This window comes from Brachycentrus maculatus, unplaced genomic scaffold, assembly GCF_059751285.1.
Source record: "Brachycentrus maculatus isolate JH-2025_06_01 unplaced genomic scaffold, ASM5975128v1 h1tg000005l, whole genome shotgun sequence".
NCBI classification, from domain to species: Eukaryota; Metazoa; Arthropoda; class Insecta; order Trichoptera; family Brachycentridae; genus Brachycentrus; species Brachycentrus maculatus.
The window spans coordinates 157340-169789 of NW_028280760.1; the positions used below are offsets into that span (position 1 = coordinate 157340).

The 12450-nt window shown below is 32.3% G+C and overlaps 1 protein-coding gene across 1 annotated transcript in view; it reads right to left on the reverse strand.

The window, feature by feature from the left end:
• Positions 1–8539: 8539 nt before the first annotated feature.
• The window catches only part of dve (SATB1_N and homeodomain domain-containing protein dve), a 111980-nt gene continuing 108069 nt past the window's right edge, over positions 8540–12450 (reverse strand). The window contains exons 5-6 of the mRNA XM_088278256.1: positions 10925–11770; positions 8540–10777 (exon numbers count right to left, since the gene is read on the reverse strand). Of these exons, the coding sequence (XP_088134382.1) occupies positions 9968–10777; positions 10925–11770 (1656 nt within the window). The 3' untranslated portion in view covers positions 8540–9967. The remainder of the gene's footprint in view (positions 10778–10924; positions 11771–12450) is intronic.

Below are 12450 nucleotides of genomic sequence, written 5' to 3' on the forward strand. Positions count from 1 at the left end.
TATATATATATATATATATATATATATATATATATATATATATATATATATATATATATATATATATATATATATATATATACATATATATAAATATATATATACATATATATATAAATATATATATATATATATATATATATATATATATATATATATATATATATATTAATATATTATATATATATATATATATATATATATATATATATATATTTCTCGTAATAAAATGAAAAAAGTATACTTATCTCAGCATAATTATACATACAACGGATGTGAGAATTTTTTTTATCAAATTTGTTAAATAAAAGAAACTTAAGTTGATCTCAAATCCATATTTAAAATATACATTCAATATTTATTCGCAATAACAAATATCGATTAAGGGTTTTATCTCTGCGCTTATTATAATCCTTCGAACTAAACGTTAAGATTATGTAGCAGTATAAGGGCTCTTTATTTGATTTATGATCCCAGTTATCAAGGGCTGCAGCTTCGTACCGAGATATGTTTATGGAAGAATGTCCTTATTACCAGGAAATATTTCGTCCAGAAACCAACCTATTAGGCTAAGACGTTTTATGGCGGGCTTAGAAAATAGCCGTTTTGGAAGTGGTGACCATTATATTTAATCTAGATGGAAGGTTTTATTAAATCCTTTAAGCCAGACATAAAAATAATTACAAAATTTGTGATTTAAAATAATAATGTAAGTTCTTCCATTATGACTAAGCAGTGGGTGCAGAATGTACCTAAAAAATTTGAACTTTTAATAAAACCCTACCCACATACAGTTATAACCATTTTCTAAATTATCGTTAGTCTGTGTCTCATTTACTTGAGAGCGATGAAAAAACTACCAATTGCCCCTCGTTATTACGAAATGACGTTCTCCACGACAGTTAGTAGAAATTTGGATAAACTCTGTAATTTGTACTTACTCAGTTTTCGTTAGATAAAGAAACATAAATTTGACATTCCGTTTTTCATATTATTAGAAGTAATTGTGTTTTATGTATCTGTTTCCGATTCTTTCGATTTCGATTTAGATTCAAAATAAGTTGAAAAATGTTGTTTCAATCTCTTAAATGTCAACCGCTATGCCAATTGTGTATGAGATGTAAATTAATTAAGAAAATAAATCTCCAACATTAGTTTTATAAAATGATTGATTCTTGAAAATTTTGTGGTAAAGAACAGTTTGACATCTCAATGTATGTTGGATGAAGTATAATATGGAAATCTGGATATTTACATGGCTTATGACCTATCATAGGCTGGTTAAGTAAGCACTATATAAGCATGTAGCATGATTGATAACCACAATATGAAATTTTTGGAACAGATAGATATAAGCCTACGGCATGTACTCAGATTTCTATATTCTTCTTCATCTATGTTGAGATATCAAACTGTCAGTATCTTTTGTTAAGTAATCAAACATGTTGAGCTCTATAAACCAAAATTGAACACTGAAAAGTGGATTGGTAGGTAAGTTGATACGAGCACTTGTATGAATTTTTTTCTAAACTCGATTCTCGGAAAGTACGCGGAGAGAACATTTCGTAAGATTACGACTCGACAAGACGAGGGTGGCTAACCGGGGGTGAAAGGAGATTAGGGGCTGAATAAAATTAGTGGCGGATGATCGCTAATGAAAATAAATTGCAGAGGGAGATCTCAGATATAAAACGAAAATCTTAAATTGTGAATAATAATTGAATTATTGTTATCAATTTTAAATATCCCATAAAGAACACTTCAAAATTTATTGCTGGAATATTTTTTTTGAAAGAAATAATAAACATATTTCAATTTTAAGAAATCGTATGACTTATAAATTTATATTTGTAGAATATGGACACTCTATTTTTTTCTGGCTCGATTTCTATTAATAAAATTTAATTTCTGGTATGATTTTTTTTGTTGAAGATAAATATCACTTATATTTCGCTTCTAACATAGGCATTTTACAGACTGAATATTTTGTCATATTCTACTTTGTAAAATAATTTATAATAATTAGAAATATTTTGTAATGAATGAGCTCCATCTAGTTTTGCCTCGTATTAGTGGATAATAAATGGCGACATTAAATCGCGCGGGAAATGTCCCCGAAATGAATTTGTCCGGCCCCCCGTAATTAACTTTTTGCCTAATAACGTGAACAAATTATCCACACAAAACAATTTAACGTAACGATGAAGGCTTACCTCACTGTCCGCCATTACTGCGGCTTAGGAACTAAATAACTTGCGGAATGTGGAAAATTATTACGTCTACAAAAGATCGTTATGGCGTATTAAGTTAGCGGAATAAATCTTGGCTCTTATAAGCCAGAGGTCTTACAAGTTTTATTGTAAGATATAGTGGAGAATGTGCCTTCGCGGGGTGGGTGCTGGCTGCTGGTACTGGTTACTGGTTACTCGGCCGGGATAGTTACTCGGGGAGTGAACGATCTTATTTCCTCTCGCGGTAAACTGGGACGCGAGGTAATGCTATCATTTATTCTGGTGATTCCGCACAGACTTCGTAGACCAAAAGCTGTACCAGTTACGAGCCCCACTGCAACCTAAAAACTACCCTTTGAATATTTCTGTCAATAACACTTGATTTTCATAGAACAATAATTTAAACTATCCACTACGCCATTACCCTATGATTGTTTCTGTCGATAGCACGTGATTTTCAAACTACAATAATTTTATTTTAAATGAAAATTTTAGTAGTTGTAATCTAAAGAACGCTTAGATAAAAAATGTGAAACAAACGGATGTTTTCAAGATTTAAAGTTTGACGAGAAACAAAAATAACAAAATAAATGAAATATTACTTTATCTTTTAGAAGTCTTATTTACTTAGGAATACATCGCAAATCATATGTACGAATAAATATTCCAAATGGAAATAAGATACGTATGTGGTTTATCGTTAAATCCATGCGATTTGTTAAATTCCCTTAGAAGTTAAAGCAATTGTGAGGATAATAATGCAGTCACCTGGACTCAAATTCTGTTATTGACAACTTATTAAGCTGTAAGATGAATTCAGTCATTGATGTAAAATATCCACTACGGATTAGTACCTAATCTTAATCAGATATTCTCGTTTTTATATTTTAGTTTTGAGAAAATAAAAAAGGAAAAGATAATGATAATTTTTAAGGTATCCTAAATATCAACCCCTAGCTCGTCTTAAATTAACCAAAGTAGGGTAAGCCACCCCCGCATAAAGATATATAAAGTTTACGTTAGAATGTTTTCAAGTGAAAGCGGTTGGATGATTTTTATTTAAAAAATATATGTTTTACATCTTAAGTAAGATATTCATCTAAATAAAAAAATAAGAAAAACTTATCGTAACTTTAATAACCGAACTTCTGATAAAAAAAATATCTGAAAAGCGCCAAGGCTTAATTGCGTGCCTGTTTTGCTGTGAAACTGCCACCGCAGGTCCGATACCCGACAGTAATTTCAAAATAATTTGTAAGATGGAATAGTTTTTTTTTAATGATGTTATATTTTTAGTTATATTTTACACTAAAATAACCTGCTTACAACCCAGGCCAGCGGTTTCGAGGGTTTTTAGTATTAAATAATGTTTTTTGAATAATCAATTGTTTAGAAATGATTTTAGAAAATATATATTTAAAAAATAATAAAATTCCATATTGCTAGATTTGGTGGACTGTTTTCTTCAGCTTAAGCGCGTACAAACAATGATACTGTCTTAAAGATTATTTTGTTGAGAGAAATTTGCCGCTACTTTTTACACACACAAGCCAATGAGATTTAATACATATAATGAAGTCAATCCGATTTGTCCAATTAAAAATATCACTTTATTGGATGATGGAAGGGAGGATTTGCGTCTAGGATCGCATGAGGCAAAGGCATATAGGGGGTGTCTCACCTTAACTTAAATCACCCCACTTGAAGAATGTTACCTGAAAATTAATAAGCTGTTTTCAGATATGCTCCACTTCAGTTTTTAGATATTTGTATCACGTAAATACCCGTACATAATACTAACTGATTGTTTGGCAATCAATTTATCCTGTGATTACTGATAAATTTGGTAAGTGAAAATTTCATCTTTCTTTTTATTCATAATTTCCTCATAATAATAATGATTAACTAACTAACCAGTATGCCGCTTTCCTATAGAGATAGGAAAAAAATCTACATGTCACAAAGTTGATGCCGAATCAATGAATAATATATATTTATTTAGCAAATGTACAATTTTGATACAATGAAAAAAGGCAGTACTTATCCTATGTTAATATTGAACGTTTAAATATACGATACAAAATGAAAAAAAAAACAAAATATAGTCTAAAGGAAATATTTTAACCCTAAAAAGGTCTTTTTTAAATAATAAACAATAAAAAACAACATTTTGAGTGTATCCAAATACTTGTCCACAAAATCTGGATTATCTCCAATTACAGGAGTTATTTTCATATTATTTTTTGACATCTCATCAAAGATGAAGAATAACATGGAAGTCTGGGCATTTACGGGGCTATATATATATAAGCTTCTTTTCATCTTACCAATAGATGTCTCTAGTGATTCAAGAACAAGGTTTCTAATTCATATATTTAGAACTTCCAAGAATTTGAGTAGTGTGGTTGTCAATAATGGGTAGAATTGGTGAATGTTACACGTGTGTAAAGTGATCACTTAAACCAGCCTATGACGGTCGTCAGCCCCGTAAATGCCCAGACTTCCATATTCTTCTTCATTTTTGATGAGATGTCAAAAAATTATATAGTAAAATGCAAATAGATTTTTCGTAAATAAAAACTGATTTTTTAAATGCTGAATGTTGTGTAAATTTTTTTTTGAGAATTTAATAAAAACAGAATAAATCCCGGTAAAAAAATATGAAAATTATTTTCCTTTACAATACTATGCATATCCGCAAGGAAGCTTGAAGAAGATTTTGTTATATTTTGATGTGAAGCTGAAGATGACGATGCTGGAAGTGCGAGACGGATGCACAACATTCCTCGCTCCAAGTCTTGAGACAGTTAAACTGGCAGCAGCAGAAGATAAACTCGACATCCTTCCGGTTCGTCCTTATCTCTAGTTCTAGGTACCGTTTAGTGTTTCTTCTACTGTTCATTCCACTTTATATGCAGTCACTACTTTCACAGACTAGGGAAAGCCACTTTTTAAAGTATCTACTCATTTCCTACATCAATTCAACGAGAGAAGTAATTTTTTGTTTTAGTTTTGCTCAAGAGATTGAAATTACCGAATATTATATGTACTATCATTTTGAGTTATGACGCACATTTAAGGTATGGCATTATGAGAATTTTCTGAAATTTTATATTTATTTAGTTTAGCTTTAGTCTTTAATTACGTTTCTAATTATTATTTTTCTTATTCTTTTTAACAACGCTAACGCTAACGTTAGTATAATATAATGCATTTATTTGTATTAAACAGGAACACTATCAATCTTGCATGATAGGTCAGTCTTTAAGATAAATTATGGATTACGTTGAAATTACACTTTTTTGTTGACTTTCAAGAAAATCGATATCAGAATCTGATGTGGTAGCAAAAGTGATTTATTAAGTAAATTAAAACTTAATTTAAAAATGAACATTTTCCAGTAAATACAACTAATTATTAAAATGTATTGTTTTGCATATTCGCACATTTATGTGTTTGATAATGATATTGAGTGTATCAAAACACACGTCTGTATAGATTTTCATAATTAGTAGTACTTACCGATTGATTAAAATTTTTAAATAAAGATATTATCACTGAATCAATAAATGAAAAGACAGCATTTTATTTAAGTTATAAAAGCCCTTAGAAATAACATTTGAAGTGTCAATATCAGTATTTTTTCTGAAATTACATTTTCTAGAAAATGTTCTAGACTTGTAAAAAGTGTGATTGCGATCTGCATATATACCTCGGCGGCTGCACAACATTATCTTATAGCAACTGGCTACGGCGTGTGCCGGATAGTTGCAGCGGTGCGCGGTGTGGGGAGTGGTGTCCCGAGTAGGCGACGGGTCGGGGAGGTGGAGTGGCAGTGGGAGAGATTCTCACAAATGCTAGGATGCGCTCTGACAGCTGTAGCTCTATACACGAGTAATAATACACCACTATCTTCCCCTAAGTAAGCCGCGTGTCACGGATGCTGTCGGAACACTGCATGTCAGACATTATATTTTACATCCAAAATCAAGAAACACCTTATAAGTTATCAAGACATTTGTGCTTCGTCTCAGAGTACCTACTATTTCCTTTTTTATTCATTTTTATCCAAAAATAATTTTATTATATTTACAAATACAGACTAGGATTCCAAACAAATGATAACTTTAGTTAAAATGTTACTTAAAAAAAAATAATAATTATAAATATTTTATTACAACTTAATGAGAATGTCTACCGGTTCGAAGCTAACCGCTTCTTTATCAAGACTGATTAATACTTGATAAAGAATAGGTTAGCTTCAAAACCGGTAGACATTATAGTTAAGTTACAATAAATTATTTATTGTGATTTAAGAACAAAGTTTTAATTATAAAATGGAAACGTACAAAGTTAGTGCTTGAAATATAAATTATAAGTGTTATTAAACTATTTAACTGCAAACCTCTAACTTCACTCCTGGAATTTCAAAATGTTCCAAATTTTAAGTACATATGTCCTGCATGTAAAAAAATCACTACATCTTTAAGATCTTCAACGCGTATTTTCTGAACAAAAATTGTGCCAAAATATCCGATACATTTTCATGATGAAGAATTAAATTCGTTTTTTATTTTCTTATTACACAACATTTTTTAACATCTCAGTATGGTTTTTTGAGGTATCTATTTGCGAGGAGTATTTTTTTCTTCATTGAATTTAAATTTGTAACATTTATTTATATCGAATTGAATAAAAAAGAATTAATTAAAAATTATCATTACAATAATATAAAAGATATTTTTTGGACTAACACATCGGGCACCCTTCGTGGACAGAGTAGTAAAATAATTTATTGTATCATTTTAAGCGTAGGCGTAGACATGAAACAGCAATAATACCTCAATATTTACATGCGCTTCAAATATTTTTATTAGATTCTTAAACGGTTTGGTGTATAATATTCACCCCTTTCTGTAGCGAAGGGTTTAATCTTAGTCACAAAACCGAATAAGTTTCGAGATAACAATTAAGTCCGCAAAACCATTATGCGCTATTCCGCATTTATTTACGAAACAATCTTATTTTTTATGCTTTCCGGGCCTCAGAAAGGCATTTGGCCAGAATTCGAAGGCGGAGAAACAATTCGGGATTAAACTTTTCCAAATCCCGAACCCTTTGGTTTCAATTTTCCGGTATTACATCTCGGCCATAAACTCAATTTCAATTAGGACACAGTCGACTGACGACTGCGTGACGCGCGGCGCGTGGCGCGCGGCTCGGTGCGCGGCGGCTATTCCTTTCTTTTCTTCGTGTTGTTATAAGAAATATTTACTAAATTATGTATTGCCTCTTCTTTGACAAGCGATGAGAGGTATGCAGGTACCTACATACAGCTGCGGACACAAAAACCATCGCATCTACCTGTTAACGCAACTTTTGACTTTGCTGAACTGCTCTTGTAAGAAATTATTTTTCTATAAATGTTTCTTTTGTACGTCGCATTAAGGATATTATCGGTAATCTTTCTACAAAATTTTATTTAAAAAGTTTTAAATATTACACCAGTCTTGTTTTACTGGCGTTAACGTAAATTTCACATAAAAATCATGGGGAGATATCTTTAATTATTTCATTTGTAATAAATCTTATTATAGCTTTTAAGAAGTAAAAACTAAAACGTACATTTACAGAATGTCTCGCAAACAGAAAAAAAAAATTAGATCATATTATTTTAAGAGGTATTTTGCTGGAGCTGGATTGGTGATTAATACCACCCTATTGCTTATTATTCTCATCATCTTAACTCCCCCCGCACAAGTCCTAGTATCGGGGGAAATTAAAACCGGCCGCAACCCTCCTCAATTATTTCATTTAAATCAAAACTTATTTCTTACTGGTACTTATTTTACTTAAATACTTACCTTTCTTTTTAATTGTTTTCTTTAATGAAATTTATAGATTTAAAGTAATCTCACGTCATGTCAAATATTATTATAATGTAAGAATAATGATTTTTTGCCAAAATCTTAGATTTTAATAGGTGTCATTTTTGTTCCCTTTTACGTATGTACGTATTGATGCACAGTGAACTTTTGCCGTGTCAAGTAAATAAACAAAAACGTTTCCAAGGTCCTTTTTTGAAGTAGCAATTCTCCATACCAAACATAAAAACCTGTATTTGCTTGTAGGTACTTGTGATATTTTTACCAGGTAAAACTGTGGTGGTTTTTCAAATTTCTTTAACACTAGCTCAAAACATCCTATTTTTATAAATCTAGAGGAGATGCAAAAATGTTGAAGATATATACAGTTTAGGCAGAAACCAATATAACTTAAAATTGTTGAAGGTGAAGTAAAACGATGTGTCTATTTCAGATCTTTATTTTACAAATAATCTCCTTTCGCGAGTAATTTCCGAATATGGAATATTTTTACTTAAAACTACAAACATTTATACAACGGAACAAACAATATGGCGAATATTCTTTACTAAAATAGACATTCGATGAAGTGCAATAAATTATCGAAAGAAAAAGGCTATTAATATTTCATCATAGTGATTTTTCAAATATGAGACAAATATAAATGTGTGTTTTGATAAATAGCCCACATTGATTACTTTAATAAAAAATTAGAAAATTATGAACGAAAATAAATGTTTCAGTGAACGAAGTTGGCATATAGTATAATATATTTTTTTCAGAAATAAATGTATGTAAAACAAAACAATATACTTGTTAGTACGTGTGATATGTACAGACTTACTTCGGGAGTACTTATTCGCAAATTGAAACTAAAAAATCAACGTATTCACGTCCAATCAAAGTCACAATTAATAAATGGAAATACATAATAAAGTGCGAGTAATTTATGTTTAAAAAGCAGATCCCAGAAAAATTACTCCTAAACATATTTCATATTACACATGTTTTGTCTAAACTACACTATTATTTTAGTAATTTACCGACGAAATGTAAGCTTTTTTCTAATCGTGTTTTTTTATTCCAAATGATTGAATAGTTATTCAAGAAGATTTAAAAAGCAAGCAAGCACAATGTTTTCTATGTAATTTTCGTTAACTCCATTGTAGTACCTAAACTAGAACATTATATATTTACATATACATACACATAATCCACGTGCATCGTAAACAGAGTTTTTGATAACATCGAAGAAGCCTAAGATCTTTGGTTTAATATTCTTGAAATGTGCATATTTTTATTCATTATTTTAAGTACCCAGTTAAATATAATAATAGCCTCCTAAATTTCGAATGCCCATATTATGTATGCATTTTATCGTAGTTAATTTATTTGTACAGAAATTATTAAATTATTATGCAAGAAGTCAACGCGAAAATCACAGATAAATAAATTATTTCGGAACAAGGAATAACACATCTACTTATTATTTTCGGCTTACAATCTAAATACATATGTCTTATAAGGTGCCTTAATTATTTTACGAAACTATCCCTCTCATTGAAAGGTTATTCACTCGATATATCCATCCAGCGAGGGGAAACTATTTGACCAATTGAAACGATTTTAAATCTACAATACGCATAATTTTTAATTTATACATGACCATTAAATGGTTTTAAAGAAAATATTCGCTTAAATAAAGTTCAACAGATAACTGCCTTAAAAATAAGCAACTCATAATGTAATCAGAGGAAATATATAAAGTAAATTTGGTTCTATCACGATGATTAGATAATTGTGATAAATTATAACTTTGGGAAACTACTAAACATTACGTAGAACACTGACGTATTCATTTCAATTAACCTCTTAATCTCTATCATTTACATGGTACTGAGACATAGAGCTCGGTGGTCCAGCTTCGTAGAGAGACATCTTTAAACGTTTGCATTTCGCTCTCCTATTCTTGAACCAAAACTGGACGTTTTTGGATTCCAACCTTGGAAACTTCTGTCTGTAAGGCATCCTATTGAGTTCTTCCGTATACTTGAGAATCAGATTATGCGATGGGTGAGTGTTGAGGGAGAACCACTGTTCTAGTCGAGGTACTTCAGTCACGGGATCTATGAAGGTACGATTCCTCTTACGACGTTCATCAGCCGCACTCGCTGCCAGAGCTGAAAGGTTGAGTCCGCTGGATCCCGGAGGAGAGCTGGGTAGATTGTGACCGTGGGAAAGACCAGGGATATAGTGACTCATGTACATGATACTGTGACTGAACATGGAATTCGGAACTAGAGGAAACCCCGCGGCTGTCAACCTCTCGAGGTTGGATCCCGGAGGACATCTCGGCAGTAGCTGTCCTCCGCTCATCAGATCTGAAGGGCTCGGGGTCCGAAAAGAATGCATTCTCTGTCTGTTCATATCGGCTACTCTGCTCGGGTTCATGGTTTGCAGAGATTCTTCACTCATTCTCCTGTGGGTCTTGATTTCGTCGTCAGTAACATCATGTTCAATGTCTTCATCATCCTCTTCATCCGAAATGCTATTATCGAGTTTCTCCTTGCTATTGTTGTTACTGACATGGTTGTTATTATTATTGACAGAACAGTGATCTGGTGAAAGATCTTGGGGTTTTGTTGGATCATCGTTGGGGGGTTCTTGCTTTATCTCGTCTATCTAAAAAAAACAAACATTAGTTAGTTATGTCTAGATTTTTGTATAAAAATAATAATTTTGTTCTCAAATTAGTGGGAATCTTTCGATTTAAAATAAAATGAAAATTGATAAGTTTTAGAGAAAATTGATAAGAAGTATATTTGTCACCTTCGGTATGTCTGGAGGTTTGGGTGAGTTTCTCCGACCTGCTTCCGGTTCAGCTTCCTTTTTGGTTGTTATCAATGACAGAGGTGCATCCGGACTTTCCGGTCTTTCTTCGTCCCTGGGTTCGTCCATCATGTCATCGTCGTCATCCACGTCGGATCCTCCATTTGACATGTCTTCCGAGATTATCGACATGTGATGTCCTCTTCCAGGGCTGATCGAAAGCGGACTTTTCATGGAATGGTGTTCAGCGAGTCTATCTGAAGATAAATAAGCTTCATGAGGCAGTAGCATGCTTCCATTCGGGGGACTATGACTGCTGCTATTGTATCCATTTAATGACAAATGGCACGAAGATAGTCCTCCGGGTCCGATGCTTCTTAGCTCCGCCCGCTTTTGAGCAGCTCTAGCATTTTTGAACCAGTAAACCACATTATTTACATCCAGTGGTTTTCTTCCTCTCCTCGATTCTAAATTATTCAACTCTCTCACATATTGTTGAATTTGCTGCCTGCTCGGGTGTTGATTGTCCGAGAACCACCTCTGCAGCTTTGGAAGTTCCAGTTCTGGATCAAAACTAGTTCTCATTCTGGTTTTCTGCGTTGGATATTGACTTTGAACGGTTTGCAGAGCTGGATGAACATGCTCTGGAAGAGTTCCGAGGGACGGAGGGCGCTCGAGCTTAGTGAGAGGTGATGGTGGCGCACGTGGACTGAAGGGAGGCGGACGAGGCTGAACCTGAGCGGCCCACCATTGCTCGAACTTCCTGCGTACATCCTCCGACGGTTCATGGTAGCTATGTGGACCAGGAGGAAGAGATGAATTGCGGCATAGCTGAGCCAACGTCATCTGAAAAAAATTATAAATAAATATATAATTACAACATTTCAGAAGAATAATTCTTTTCATTTTCATTTAAGTTTTTACATTAAATTTTAATGAGTTGATCAAAAAGTTAAATTGAAAGCGTTATACTAGTATTTTGAATCCAAAAGCAATTTACTTCCGTTTCGTAAACTGTCGAAATTATATCTCCGTGTTTCTCTCAAAGGGCTTTTCGTATTACTCTTGCAGTAATATTATCTCGTTGCAATGCAATTTCTTTGACTGTCAGGATAATGAATAATCTAAATAGCGAGTGGCGAGAAGAGACTCCATCCTGTGTCCTTCGCCTTATAAGGCTGAGATAGGGGGACCATAATATTATATTACGTGGAAAAATTATGTTTCATAATATCAATAATATAATATTAATGAAATAATTAATTAAAAATCTTTTTTTTCCTAGTGAAATTGCATCATTAGATAGCTTAGATAGAAGAGACAAATTTTATGAGAAAATTGAGTCAATATAAGAAACCTGTCATTTGCATACATATGGAGAAAATATTTATTTGATTTCTGTGTCAAATCATATTTTGAAATCTGTGGTTTTTATATAATTACACATGTTTGTGTCGTGTTGTAAACTCGAAACAAGATCTAAACTTCTTCGCTCTAAATTTAAACAATTACTTAATGGATGCTCC